This window comes from Ptychodera flava, chromosome 7 (assembly GCF_041260155.1).
Source record: "Ptychodera flava strain L36383 chromosome 7, AS_Pfla_20210202, whole genome shotgun sequence".
Classification (NCBI taxonomy): Eukaryota; Metazoa; Hemichordata; class Enteropneusta; family Ptychoderidae; genus Ptychodera; species Ptychodera flava.
This window is the reverse complement of record NC_091934.1, coordinates 45023178-45038260: the sequence shown is the minus strand read 5'-3', so window position 1 is coordinate 45038260 and position 15083 is coordinate 45023178. Positions and strand designations below refer to the sequence as shown.

General features: G+C 35.0%; 1 protein-coding gene across 1 annotated transcript in view; it reads right to left on the bottom strand.

Moving 5' to 3' along the window:
• LOC139136531 (arginine-glutamic acid dipeptide repeats protein-like) overlaps positions 1 to 7549 on the bottom strand; it is a 158190-nt gene extending 150641 nt beyond the window's left edge. The window contains 1 exon segment of the mRNA XM_070704256.1: positions 7351 to 7549. Coding sequence (XP_070560357.1) covers positions 7351 to 7549 — 199 coding nt within the window.
• Positions 7550 to 15083: the final 7534 nt, after the last annotated feature.

Below are 15083 nucleotides of genomic sequence, written 5' to 3'. Positions count from 1 at the left end.
GAGGTCTACAGTATCATTTTTATCATTGCCCAGTGTACGACTCACTTTCACTCCATTCAAATGGATGACAGCGTTTTTGACTTAACCCCGGGTCAACATTTTATCTCAATATTCCCGCTTAATTCATACGAGGTTCTCACTATGAACATGGTATCATTCAACGACTGATTCAGAATGTAGTCTACCGCAATATACAGACAGCATAAGTCATATTAATCTCACTTTACAAATAATTGGTTACAGAACTCTACACTCATTCACACATCTGTATTGATCCTCAGCAATCTTTATCAAAAATGGACAGAAACAGAAAACTCAGTTTCATTACGGAGCAAAGAAATATTTGATACATTTTTTCCATCTTTTGCTCTTTCCTCGATCAATATTTTGGCAATATTCGTTTGATCAACATTAATTTAAACACAACGATTCCAATTTTCCATGATATTTTCATTTCATTGTCTTTCTACACCCTGTACCTACACTGCATGTTGAATTACTATCAATGAATCAATGCATCGTGTAAAGGTATAGTGTTATTGTTGACACAGGAATTCTAGTCTGGGCAAAATTGAAGTTGTCAATGATAACAATGTACACCACATTCTGGTGTACCCCTTTTCCTGCCAAGTCCATGTTTCACCACCAGGTCAAGATGGTTAAAATTAATGAACACAACGTATTCCATATGATGTATTTTAACATAATACTGTGCATTTGAAGGCTGTTGAAAACATAGATACTGTAAACTTGATTTTTTTTGGACAAAAGATGCTATAACATGACCAAGCCAAGTGGGTGAAATACGTCATTTTTTGGCTCAATACCGCTTTTTACTGACTTGGCTGATGGGGAAGTGATACAGTTATTACTGTCTGGCAGGAAAAGGGAAACTGATACTACCGGCAGTAGTGACAAAATGAACACCATGAATTTTGACACCATTCAGGAAGTAGTGACAAAATGAACACCATGAACTTTGAGACCATTCAGGAAGTAGTGACAAAATGAACACCATGAATTTTGACACCATTCAGGAAGTAGTGACAAAATGAACACCATGAATTTTGACACCATTCAGGAAGTAGTGACAAAATGAACACCATGAATTTTGACACCATTCAGGAAGTAGTGACAAAATGAACACCATGAATTTTGACACCATTCAGGAAGTAGAATGAACACCATGAATTTTGACACCATTCAGGAAGTAGTGACAAAATGAACACCATGAATTTTGACACCATTCAGGAAGTGGTGACAAAATGAACAACATGAATTTGACACCATTCAGGAAGTAGAATGAACACCATGAATTTTGACACCATTCAGGTAGTAGTGATGAACAACATGAATTTGAAACCATTCAGGAAGTAGTGACAAAATGAACACCATGAATTTTGACACCATTCAGGAAGTAGTGACAAAATGAACACCATGAATTTTGACACCATTCAGGAAGTAGTGACAAAATGAACACCATGAATTTTGACACCATTCAGGAAGTAGTGACAAAATGAACACCATGAATTTTGATACCATTCAGGAAGTAGTGACAAAATGAACACCATGAATTTTGAGACCGTTCAGGAAGTAGTGACAAAATGAACACCATGAATTTTGAGACCATTCAGGAAGTAGTGACAAAATGAACACCATGAATTTTGACACCATTCAGGAAGTAGTGACAAAATGAACACCATGAATTTTGACAAAATGAACACCATGAATTTTGAGACCATTCAGGAAGTAGTGACAAAATGAACACCATGAATTTTGAGACCATTCAGGAAGTAGTGACAAAATGAACACCATGAATTTTGACACCATTCAGGAAGTAGTGACAAAATGAACAACATGAATTTTGACACCATTCAGGAAGTAGAATGAATACCATGAATTTTGACACCATTCAGGAAGTAGTGACAAAATGAACACCATGAATTTTGACACCATTCAGGAAGTAGTGACAAAATGAACACCATGAATTTTGAGACCATTCAGGAAGTAGTGACAAAATGAACACCATGAATTTTGACACCATTCAGGAAGTAGTGACAAAATGAACACCATGAATTTTGACACCATTCAGGAAGTAGTGACAAAATGAACACCATGAATTTTGACACCATTCAGGAAGTAGAATGAACACCATGAATTTTGACACCATTCAGGAAGTAGTGACAAAATGAACACCATGAATTTTGACACCATTCAGGAAGTAGTGACAAAATGAACACCATGAATTTTGAGACCGTTCAGGAAGTAGTGACAAAATGAACACCATGAATTTTGACACCATTCAGGAAGTAGTGACAAAATGAACACCATGAATTTTGACACCATTCAGGAAGTAGTGACAAAATGAACACCATGAATTTTGACACCATTCAGGAAGTAGAATGAACACCATGAATTTTGACACCATTCAGGAAGTAGTGACAAAATGAACACCATGAATTTTGACACCATTCAGGAAGTAGTGACAAAATGAACACCATGAACTTTGAGACCATTCAGGAAGTAGTGACAAAATGAACACCATGAACTTTGAGACCATTCAGGAAGTAGTGACAAAATGAACACCATGAATTTTGACACCATTCAGGAAGTAGTGACAAAATGAACACCATGAATTTTGACACCATTCAGGAAGTAGTGACAAAATGAACACCATGAATTTTGAGACCATTCAGGAAGTGGTGACAAAATGAACACCATGAATTTTGACACCATTCAGGAAGTAGTGACAAAATGAACACCATCAATGTTGACACCATTCAGGAAGTAGAATGAACACCATGAACTTTGAGACCATTCAGGAAGTAGTGACAAAATGAACAACATGAATTTTGAAACCATTCAGGAAGTAGTGACAAAATGAACAACATGAATTTTGACACCGTTCAGGAAGTATAGTGACAAAATGAACACCATCAATGTTGACACCATTCAGGAAGTAGAATGAACCCCATGAATTTTGACACCATTCAGGAAGTAGTGACAAAATGAACAATATGAATTTTGACACCATTCAGGAAGTAGTGACAAAATGAACACCATCAATGTTGACACCATTCAGGAAGTAGTGACAAAATGAACACCATCAATGTTGACACTATTCAGGAAGTAGAATGAACACCATGAACTTTGAGACCATTCAGGAAGTTGTGACAAAATGAACACCATGAACTTTGAGACCATTCAGGAAGTAGTGACAAAATGAACACCATGAATTTTGATACCATTCAGGAAGTAGTGACAAAATGAACACCATGAATTTTGAGACCATTCAGGAAGTAGTGACAAAATGAACACCATGAATTTTGACACCATTCAGGAAGTAGTGACAAAATGAACACCATGAATTTTGACACCATTCAGGAAGTAGTGACAAAATGAACACCATGAATTTTGACACCATTCAGGAAGTAGTGACAAAATGAACACCATGAATTTTGACACCATTCAGGAAGTAGTGACAAAATGAACACCATGAATTTTGACACCATTCAGGAAGTAGTGACAAAATGAACACCATGAATTTTGACACCATTCAGGAAGTAGTGACAAAATGAACACCATGAATTTTGACACCATTCAGGAAGTAGAATGAACACCATGAATTTTGACACCATTCAGGAAGTAGTGACAAAATGAACACCATGAATTTTGAGACCATTCAGGAAGTAGTGACAAAATGAACACCATGAATTTTGACAAAATGAACACCATGATTTTGAGACCATTCAGGAAGTAGTGACAAAATGAACACCATGAATTTTGATACCATTCAGGAAGTAGTGACAAAATGAAACACCATGAATTTTGAGATCATTCAGGAAGTAGTGACAAAATGAACACCATGAATTTTGACAAAATGAACACCATGAATTTTGAGACCATTCAGGAAGTAGTGACAAAATGAACACCATGAATTTTGACAAAATAAGCACCATGAATTTGAGACCATTCAGGAAGTAGTGACAAAATGAACACCATGAATTTTGACACCATTCAGGAAGTAGTGACAAAATGAACACCATGAATTTTGATACCATTCAGGAAGTAGTGACAAAATGAACACCATGAATTTTGACAAAATGAACACCATGAATTTTGACACCATTCAGGAAGTGGTGACAAAATGAACACCATGAATTTTGACACCATTCATGAAGTAGTGACAAAATGAACACCATGAATTTTGACACCATTCAGGAAGTAGTGACAAAATGAACACCATGAATTTTGACACCATTCAGGAAGTAGTGACAAAATGAACACCATGAATTTTGACACCATTCAGGAAGTAGTGACAAAATGAACACCATGAATTTTGACACCATTCAGGAAGTAGTGACAAAATGAACACCATGAATTTTGACACCATTCAGGAAGTAGTGACAAAATGAACACCATGAATTTTGAGACCATTCAGGAAGTAGTGACAAAATGAACACCATGAATTTTGACAAAATGAACACCATGAATTTTGAGACCATTCAGGAAGTAGTGACAAAATGAACACCATGAATTTTGACAAAATAAGCACCATGAATTTTGAGACCATTCAGGAAGTAGTGACAAAATGAACACCATGAATTTTGACACCATTCAGGAAGTAGTGACAAAATGAACACCATGAATTTTGATACCATTCAGGAAGTAGTGACAAAATGAACACCATGAATTTTGACAAAATGAACACCATGAATTTTGACACCATTCATGAAGTAGTGACAAAATGAACACCATGAATTTTGACACCATTCAGGAAGTAGTGACAAAATGAACACCATGAATTTTGACACCATTCAGGAAGTAGTGACAAAATGAACACCATGAATTTTGACACCATTCAGGAAGTAGTGACAAAATGAACACCATGAATTTTGACACCATTCAGGAAGTAGTGACAAAATGAACACCATGAATTTTGACACCATTCAGGAAGTAGTGACAAAATGAACACCATGAATTTTGACACCATTCAGGAAGTAGTGACAAAATGAACACCATGAATTTTGACACCATTCAGGAAGTAGTGACAAAATGAACACCATGAATTTTGACAAAATGAACACCATGAATTTTGAGACCATTCAGGAAGTAGTGACAAAATGAACACCATGAATTTTGACAAAATAAGCACCATGAATTTTGAGACCATTCAGGAAGTAGTGACAAAATGAACACCATGAATTTTGACACCATTCAGGAAGTAGTGACAAAATGAACACCATGAATTTTGATACCATTCAGGAAGTAGTGACAAAATGAACACCATGAATTTTGACAAAATGAACACCATGAATTTTGACACCATTCAGGAAGTAGTGACAAAATGAACACCATGAATTTTGACACCATTCAGGAAGTAGTGACAAAATGAACACCATGAATTTTGACACCATTCAGGAAGTAGTGACAAAATGAACACCATGAATTTTGACACCATTCAGGAAGTAGTGACAAAATGAACACCATGAATTTTGACACCATTCAGGAAGTAGAGACAAAATGAACACCATGAATTTTGAGACCATTCAGGAAGTAGTGACAAAATGAACACCATGAATTTTGACACCATTCAGGAAGTAGTGACAAAATGAACACCATGAATTTTGACACCATTCAGAAAGTAGTGACAAAATGAACACCATCAATGTTGACACCATTCAGGAAGTAGAATGAACACCATGAACTTTGAGACCATTCAGGAAGTAGTGACAAAGTGAACACCATGAATTTTGACACCATTCAGAAAGTAGAATAAGATAATACTTATAATGATGTTCCTCTCCACAAATGTGTAGCGAGTGTGATAAAATTTACTTGGCCGTTTATAGGGGCAAATCATGAACTGTAGATTAGTTGACACATATTTGGTTGCAAACTAAAACATACTTCTTTTGGGGTTCTTAATAGTAACTGATGGTGAGAGTGAACACCCTAGGTTACTAAAAATTCACACAAAATTTCTTTGTATCCACTAATATACAGTCTTGCCGCCATGAGAATGTCCATCAGAAAGTAACTTTTGGTGCAGAGTATTTTGGTCGGTTTGTAAAATATTATTTTCATGTTCTACTCCTACTATCACATCAAAATGTAATGTGTTCAGCTTGTTAACACTGCATGTTTGTGTATTAATAAAGGGGAAGTTCACATGGTTGATTTTTACATAAGCTAGCTTTGGGATCACTTACTCCCAAAAAGCTATTTTCGCATTTATTACTTGTGCAATTTTCACAAAAATGGACAGAAATAGTGACAAAAGTTTCAGTGTAGGGTAATGTATTTTAAATCACGGGAAAAAAAAGCGCCAAGCTTGGCGCTTTGGTCATGTGATATGGCAGGGACCATCTTTCATGTTTACTACAGGCTGTGTGTATTTGTGTAATTATTGTTTATGTTACGCAAATAAGCAGGGCTTGGTGTGAATGTGAACTTTTGCCACAATTTTCTGTCCATTTTTGTAAAATATTGCACAGTTATGAACAGCAAAAAGGGCTTTTCAGAAATAAGCGACCCAATAGCTAGCACATATAAAAAACCTAGCCTTGGTGACCTTCCCCTTTAACACTGTACTGTCCAATTTTACAGTTGACAAATGCATTCTAACCAAGGCTAAATTTAAATTGTAAACAATATCAATAATGCAGATTGTATGCAATGTGTTGAATTGGTTTTTTAAGCACAAGAATACATGTACTTCAATGGCCCTGTGCAAGAGTAGCGTATCCCCTGTGTTAAAGCATAAAAGATACGCCTCTCTTGCACTGGGCCATTGACTTTATACCGGTACATGACATGCTGTACTTTAGGAAGAAAAAAATAAGTAAACATCCCAGTTTTGTGGAAGAAAATTAATTAAACTATTACCAAAAGTTCAAGCTATTTTCCCTTTAAATCATGCAAGAAAATCATCAGTTTTTAATCTATTTTATTCATATAATTGCAACGTGAAATATTAACAAAATGGACAAAAAAACACCATCTTTTGACATTTGCTTGTTTTTGTGTCACATGAAAAGAATTATTTCTTATCACACCATGTCACTGGTCACACTAGCTCTGCTAAAGCTCAGCTTGTAGTGTAAGACATTAACACTTTGAAATCATAAATAATTTCTGAATCCTTCTCCGGAAATTATGTCATCAAATAAAAATTTACCGGAACATCTTGAAACTAGTAGCAAAGTTTATCAAGATGGTCCGAAACTGACTCATTTCAGCTTTAGAAATGGTTAACTTGTAATGTGAAATAATTTTACAACTGCAATTGTCACACAACAAGGTCAATTTTTTTTTCTCTTTATAACAATGTTGCCTGATTTCACTTACCTCCTGGACGATATTTCATTTTATCATCACTGATATACAAGATAATTTCTCCTTGCTTGTTCATGATGGTTTTCCCTTTTCTGACTTTCTTTCCACAGTAGGAGCTGAGCGCCTCCATTTCCTCAAACTCTCCATTTTCAGCATTGCTCTTCCTGCGACGTTTGCTTGGTGACTCTTCTGAATCTTTCTTCTCCGTCATTGCTCCTCGTTTGCAATCCAAAGAAATGCACAAGGATATCCGGTTCACCTGAAGATTGACCCTGGATCCAGTTCTGGGAGTCCAAAGTCTGGAAATAGTTCGTATGGATGAATTTGGAGTTTACATAAGTATACAAACTCGATTCTTGCTATATGACGATTGTGCGATTAGCATGTGTTGATGACAAAAAGTTGATTCCTGCGAAGATTTTACACCTGTAATAAAAGAAACATATCCATTATTAAATTTTGATCATTTTGTACATGATGAACATAATTTTATTAACCTTTTTAAAATATGGCCTTCGTTAAGTTCAAAGAATATGTATAACTTTACACTGTGTGTGATAAATTTCAAGGACGCAATAAAAGAAAATTTCACAGTCGTTCAAGTCTGATATTCGATACAATCTGACATAAATCTGATGTAGAAATCGGTAAGTCTTTTACAGAATTGTGTTATGATCTTCATTTAAAAGACCAAACCATCTTTACATCGGGTTTCAATCATATTGAGATTTTCTAACCATAATACAAAGTAACTCACTACAAGGTATTGTACATACATGCATATAAGTGTTTATGATACACAGTATCTCATGTAAACCATAACAGAAACAATAGACAGAAGCAAATTTGCATTTATTTGTATTTTAATGGCATGACATCATGGTAGACCAGAGATGTTTTTTGTAGATTTTGATACAAGAATACATGTAAATTTCCCTAGTAATATCCTGAAACAAAACACCAAGTCAAATATAGATTGCGAAACTGAAACAATTATTCAAATATCGTTTCCCGCAAATGAATTCACTGTATCATGAAACACATGTATTTAGCCACTGATTAGAGTTGATACATCAATTCCAGGGAACAATTGCACCGATCACGACAGTAGGTTTGTTACTAAATATAGAAATGCGTGCACGACACTTGCTGTTTACTGACGTCGTGCTGGGTTTTCAAGGCTTGTGTTTTATATTGGGATTTACTTTAGGAAGAAAAACAAGTAATCAGCTTGGTTTTTTGGTAGAAACCAAAAATAAAACAAATGTGACCAGAAACAACTGTCTCATTAAATCATTTACATGTATGAACCCTTTAATGGAAAAATTCATTTTGATAAATAGGATACAGAAGTTACTGCAAGTGAAATTAATGTGGATGGGTTTCAATGAGCAGGACGCTCACAAACTTGTGCCATATATTGTATCTGACATGGCATTCACAACTAGTTTCCGGATAACGATTGAATACATGTACCTGTGATTAATTCACATACAATGCATTCTCTTGTCAAAATGTGCAGGTCACAAGCTGCAGATAAACTTTACTGATAAAAACATCATTGGGCTTTGGAATCAATACATTATTAAGAGATAAAACATTGGAATTTCTTATCACAAGTGTGACAAGAGAATACAAACAGTGTTTTTAATTCAGTCCAAATTCTCCTGCTGCACTGAACAACACAATAGTGGAAATGAACCTTGCCGATCTAATTATCGATAGGTTGCAGCCATACAATTTTGTATCAATTGATCATAGTTCAGCATTCACACGTAAATATCTACTTACACTGCCATACATGTGTATGACATCATGAAATACATCATACTCCTGTATGTGTACACAACAAAAGAATTGTTATTAAAAAACGTACTTCAAATACCTGAATCAACATAACACATCCCCATCTGATCAAACTTCATATGCACACTGATATAGATCTGCAGCTACTGTAGAAAATATGAGTTTACCAATCAAACCCTTTAAAACCTCTTTTATAAAGCTGCATGACTATTTTCAAAATATAGAAAGTTATTTGTTTTTCATCATAAGAGTCACAGACTGTAAACTGCTGGACCTACATTGGAGAAAAAATATACGCAATGCAATCTAGTTTGTACAAATCTCCTGAAATATGAATAAACTTGTATCTTATCTTGGGATATCTCTTTACACATCCTTTCCCCCTCCTTTTTCACTCTAAAATTTTACTCACTGCACTTGGTGAAAATATTGTTCTACAAGTATATTTCAGCAACATATTAACTGTCACCATGATACCACACAGCACGATTTACAGCCATATGAGCCGCTCCATAGGTGTAATACATTTTGGGATCTGTTAACAATTCTTACACATTACAGTGTCTTCATGCATGATAGGGTTGGATGAAATAACATCTACATTTAGCGGTATCATTTGCAAGGGCTTTGAGTGACAGTACTCTAACCTGCTGATCACCGATTTCTAAAATATCTGTAAGATAACATCAGATTACGATGTACTGTACCTACCCTACAAGCTGAACAGAAGTCACCGTGTCTTGAATTGTGAGGTTATACATGAGTAAACATTGCCGAAAAGCGCTGCGTATCGCAAGGTAATGAAACATTCCTGACTTAAACCTATCTTGCCCCAGCAGTAAAATCATGGCTTTAGGGCGTACACACAGTAGGCTTTGTTCTCCTATGCAGTACCTCAGCTTGGTTCGTGTCATCTGTTCGAACACTATACATGTAAGTCATTGAGGGATATAAACAGTTCCCATTGAAAAGCGGCTTTGAAATTAAGTGAAATGTACCTTATTTAGCCTTTACCTCTGCCCATCAAAGCCACACACACACACTACTTAATCATTAACACGCTAACCTGAATGTCACAGCGTACATGTACATGTCCATCTGGCCGAGACAAAGCATTGAGAGCAATCGGTCCAAACCAAATTATCATTACCATTTGAAAGAACTTAAAATATGAATATCATCAAAGTTTGCTTACAGAATATTTTTATCAGCTGATACTTGAGCAGTGGCAAATAGAAGTTTGTCTATTCAATCAGCAAGGGTTCCTCCGTGACAGTCATCACAATCAGTGACTCAAAACTGATGTGAATTTTTAAAAGTTCTACACAGTGGAGAGGTTAATAGCAGATTACCCAATGCAACTAAACAGTCCACGTTATACACACTTCAACTAAAGCGTTAAGTCAGAGAAGTACGGTGTGTTTCACACAAAGGACTCATGTAATGTACATCTTAAATGTCAACTGAAATGTTTTGTGCCACTGATAGTGATACTGGGAACAAAAAGCATTTAGAAACAACTTACATCTCTGTACACTAATGTTATTAATAACAATAAGTACCGTCATTTATACAAGTATCACTATAAAAGGAAACATTGAACGTTTACTGGCACTCGACACTCACAACTGAAATTACCGACATCAAGTAAATTACTCAGGTTAAAAACTGTATTTACGTTATTCCCATACCTTTAACAACTGCTCGTCAATAGAAGCAGAACGCCAACCACCTTCACACAGCAAACTCACAAAGGAGTTGGCTTAAACTACAAACCAATGCACCTATTATGTACGGGTCGTGATAAACTCACTCTGAAAGGTTGAAGGATTGTAAAGCCAAACAAAGCAACTTAACTATGCTCCGTTCAAGTACCATGCATGCACAATAGCACACAGAGACGCACATGTAGGTAAAATCATCCAACATAGAATTCAAATTACAATCCTAAAAGTTTATCTCCTTCTCACCCAGGAAACAAACCTGTTCTCCTATCCTTGCAATCTTACCTAACCTTGGTGACCGAGATTAGAAACTCCCCAAGTGCTTAATGCTGTGAAACAAATGACATCAGTTCAAGAGACAAACATGAAAGTGCTTATCTCAGACACACATCGCACAGCACTATGCTGATTCTAGATATGGTAGGTTTGTGCCGCTGTCTGGTAGACAATAAAACAGAGTGATCCATTCATTGCCACTCTGTATAAATATTCTGCCGCAATGTCCTCACTCTATCACTCAATTTAAATGGTACTTGTTATACATGTACATGCTCACCGCTTATCAAACTAGATATTTAACCTTCAAGCTGTTCACAGATGTTAGTCAGCTTGATCAATTTTTCAACAAAAGCAGAGCTTGCACAGACACGAAATCTCAATAATCCCAATATTATTTGCACATTCACTGATGAGCAAGTTGGTTTTCTCAGGAAAAAAAAAAACCTACCTGCCAGCTAGTCCTCCTGAAAAGCATGTCTGTCCCTAGGCAAAACACGGACAATTGGAAAGAATTTCTGAAACCTGCCACCCCTATTAATGAATGGTATTGTCATATACCGGTACGTATCTCATTAATGATCCATTTCATATCTCAATCAATGATCAAATTGATATTGCATTGACATTGACTGTAATTGTCCAAGGGTTTACCGGCACATCCATCTAAAACTATGCATTCAATTAGCATAGCAATCCGTCTCTCAGTTTTTTTTAACAAAAAATGATTTTTTTTTCTTTAGTTGAAGTTTAAATCTGAAAATTACTTTCAAAGCAATTGCTCAATACTTGCACTGTAAAAGATTTACTGATGACTAGTTTTTGTGTCAGCAAGAACAAAAATCTTGTTTGTCTAAAACTATTTCAGCAGGTTACCATAATGTTTTGTGTCCAACAACCCAGATATGGTAATTGTACATTTCAGACCACTGATCCTGATCTGTTACATTATAACTTGTACAGTACAAAAGATCACCTTTCATTTCAATTAATAGTCATGTTTACTTTCAGCAAAGGTTTCCGATAAACACCCCTCAATTTCATTCTGTAGCAAGTAACGATGATCCAGCTTACATTAGATGTAAATAATTTAGAAAGCCATGGTTCTGCTGAAGTTGTTCAGTTAAAATGTCAAATATTCTAAAGGACAAAATTGCAGAATGTTCAAACTATGAAATGCATGCTAGTAAACGAGCTTGTTTTAAAACACAATTTTGATGAAGTGCTGGTAGTTTAACACAGCTATGCCTAGCCTAGCACACTGGCAAGTCTGCTCTCAAAGAGTAATATACTAAATCTGTATGTCAGCTACGTACATCTAAACAGTAAAACATCATTTATTGATGTACATGTTTTATTTCATCATGCTGTATTGCAATGCACATCTTCAGAAATTCACTTCTAATTATGTAATTTGAACAGTATCCCAAAGTCTGTTGTCCTAACTTCTATTTCCGATGGGATCGAAAAAAATTTTTTGTTGAAATACTAAGCATTCAACAGTGAATGTACACTACATGTATGTCCATTGTTATTATTGGTATGCGATTACCAGTTCACGACGAAATTCATTTTCATGATTCAAAGAATAGTTTGCTAGAAACGATACAAACTGTTTCAACAGTGGAAATTTTTATCTAATTGCATAGTTGGATCTTAACCTTCACATAAGAAAATGCGGAAGCCTTGTGAAGGCTTGTAATTTATTGAACATTTACTGGATGGAAAAACTAAAGAAAAAGAAGTGTCTTTATTTGATTTTTTACTAATCCTATAACCCTCATTTCCTAATACTGGTGGAAATATCTTAATTTGCATAATTAAAATTTGCATAATTTATCAACCAAATCTCCCCTAAATTTTCAAGCGGGGGAATGACATTCACCCTGTGAAAGAAGCCTGGAGAAAACACTGTAATTGTTATTAGTGGTTGAAAAAAAAACTTGTCTCTCCCTTTTCCTCCTACCCCTTTGTTCATTGTGATATTGTAGCATAATGACAAGTTGCAGGTACTGTGTTACATTGAGATGAATGTCGGAAGTGTTAAATTCAGTGTGTCGTGCATTTCGCCTTAAACTATCTAAATTGCCTTGAATTTTCACAGCTAAATTAATGAAACATGGGTCAAGAAAGCAGACCTCTTTGTCAACAGTTCATTGTGAATACTGTTTGCTCTTTATAATATGTGAAATGCAAAACTAGTCAGAGGTATGTTGTTGTAGAATATTGAATGTACTGATAATGATTATGATAGATAATGAAGTTGGCCAAACAAACAAATTAAAACACCATTGCTGTATCTCGTTGCATTTTTTTGACCCTTTGAATGCTGTAATTTTTTCCCACCAAAATTTTAGTACAACATTTTACCATTTTTTCAAATTTTTCTGTAATTTTCTTGATAATTTTGGACCAAAATGGAAATCATATTTTATTTGCTACAGTTTTTTATCAAAATTTTGGCAAAAACCTGGAAAAAATTACTTGATTATATTTTATAAAGGTTACAAAAATTGACTTTGGCACTCAAAGAGTTGATAAGATGGTTCAAAATCAAATGCAACTCATGAAAATGTTGTTAAAACATTGGTGATGAACGCACAACTTAGAATTCAGCAAGTAAACAACGTTCAAGTTGCAAATCAAATATGGCCGCCCCATATATTGAACATGTATGAAAGCACACGAATCAACCAAATCCAACACCAAGGATTGGAGCACTGATATTTTCAAAGACAATTTTGCTTTATAGCAAACATCTTTGTCAAGATTGGATGCAATTTTTTTGTAAGTGAATGAACAAAAATACAGCTACTGGGACTTTAATTATACTATGCCTACATGTATATAATATATCTAGCAATCGGTAACTTTCTGCAATGTGATTATCAGATTTTATGACTTGGGTTCACACTATGATTCTGGTACATGTGTATTTACATCATCCACATTACTTTTCAAAACCATTAATTGATTGACACCAGTGATTAATTAAAGCTTGAGTATAAACAAAGTTCAAGCAAACACACAAAGCATAGTACAAATACTTGTCCTACCATTAACTCATTTACACTGTCATTCCTTTCCTTTACACCACACATGATATCCAGATTAACATATTTGTACAAAATTGAGAATGCAGTGTAAATATGTGACATGACATTTCATAGTGGCAATAATAGTTATTTACTCATTTTCAGTTTAATTATTTTCATGTCTATTGTTTTCAGACCTTCTTATATAATTTCCATATTTTTTATGATCTCATCACTAATAAGGCACAATCTCACATCTACTTAACTTATTATGTACATTGAATATGTCTGAAGTTTATGTTCTCCACTTTATCATGATCACATTTACATAACAGGAAATTGAATTTGTTGATAAAAAATTTATCTCACAGGAAATGTACTCAGTTCATAAAAATTTTACTGGAGATTCACTATGTGTTAACGAGAAGTTAGCACATCCACCAATGTGATAACTAGGGATTGAGAAATATACCTTTCAATGAAGTTCACCTACAATACCAGTAGGCATGGAGTACAGCTATAACTGAATTATACAGCAAGATATCTGGTAGTGAACACAGACTTTGATAAATGTCTTGAATGTCTCACAAGATTTCACTGTAAATGGAAACACTTCTTCCATTTATCACAATTCTGCAGGGATCTTTTCAAACAGGCTCTCTATGTTTAATTAATGCACAACAACACTAAACAGAAGAGATCCAATAAAATTACCTTTCTTTGCAGTATTTCTCTGTCAAAAGTAATCGCGATTTCTAGGGATTCCAGTCAGTGTGAACCAGAAAGCGTTATTACAGTGTACATGTATCATGTTACATGTACAGGAATACTATTTCTGAAACAAAACTGTTGAGATCAAACTTTTTGAATCTAAATATTTCTACCATTGATTCCATGTACATAA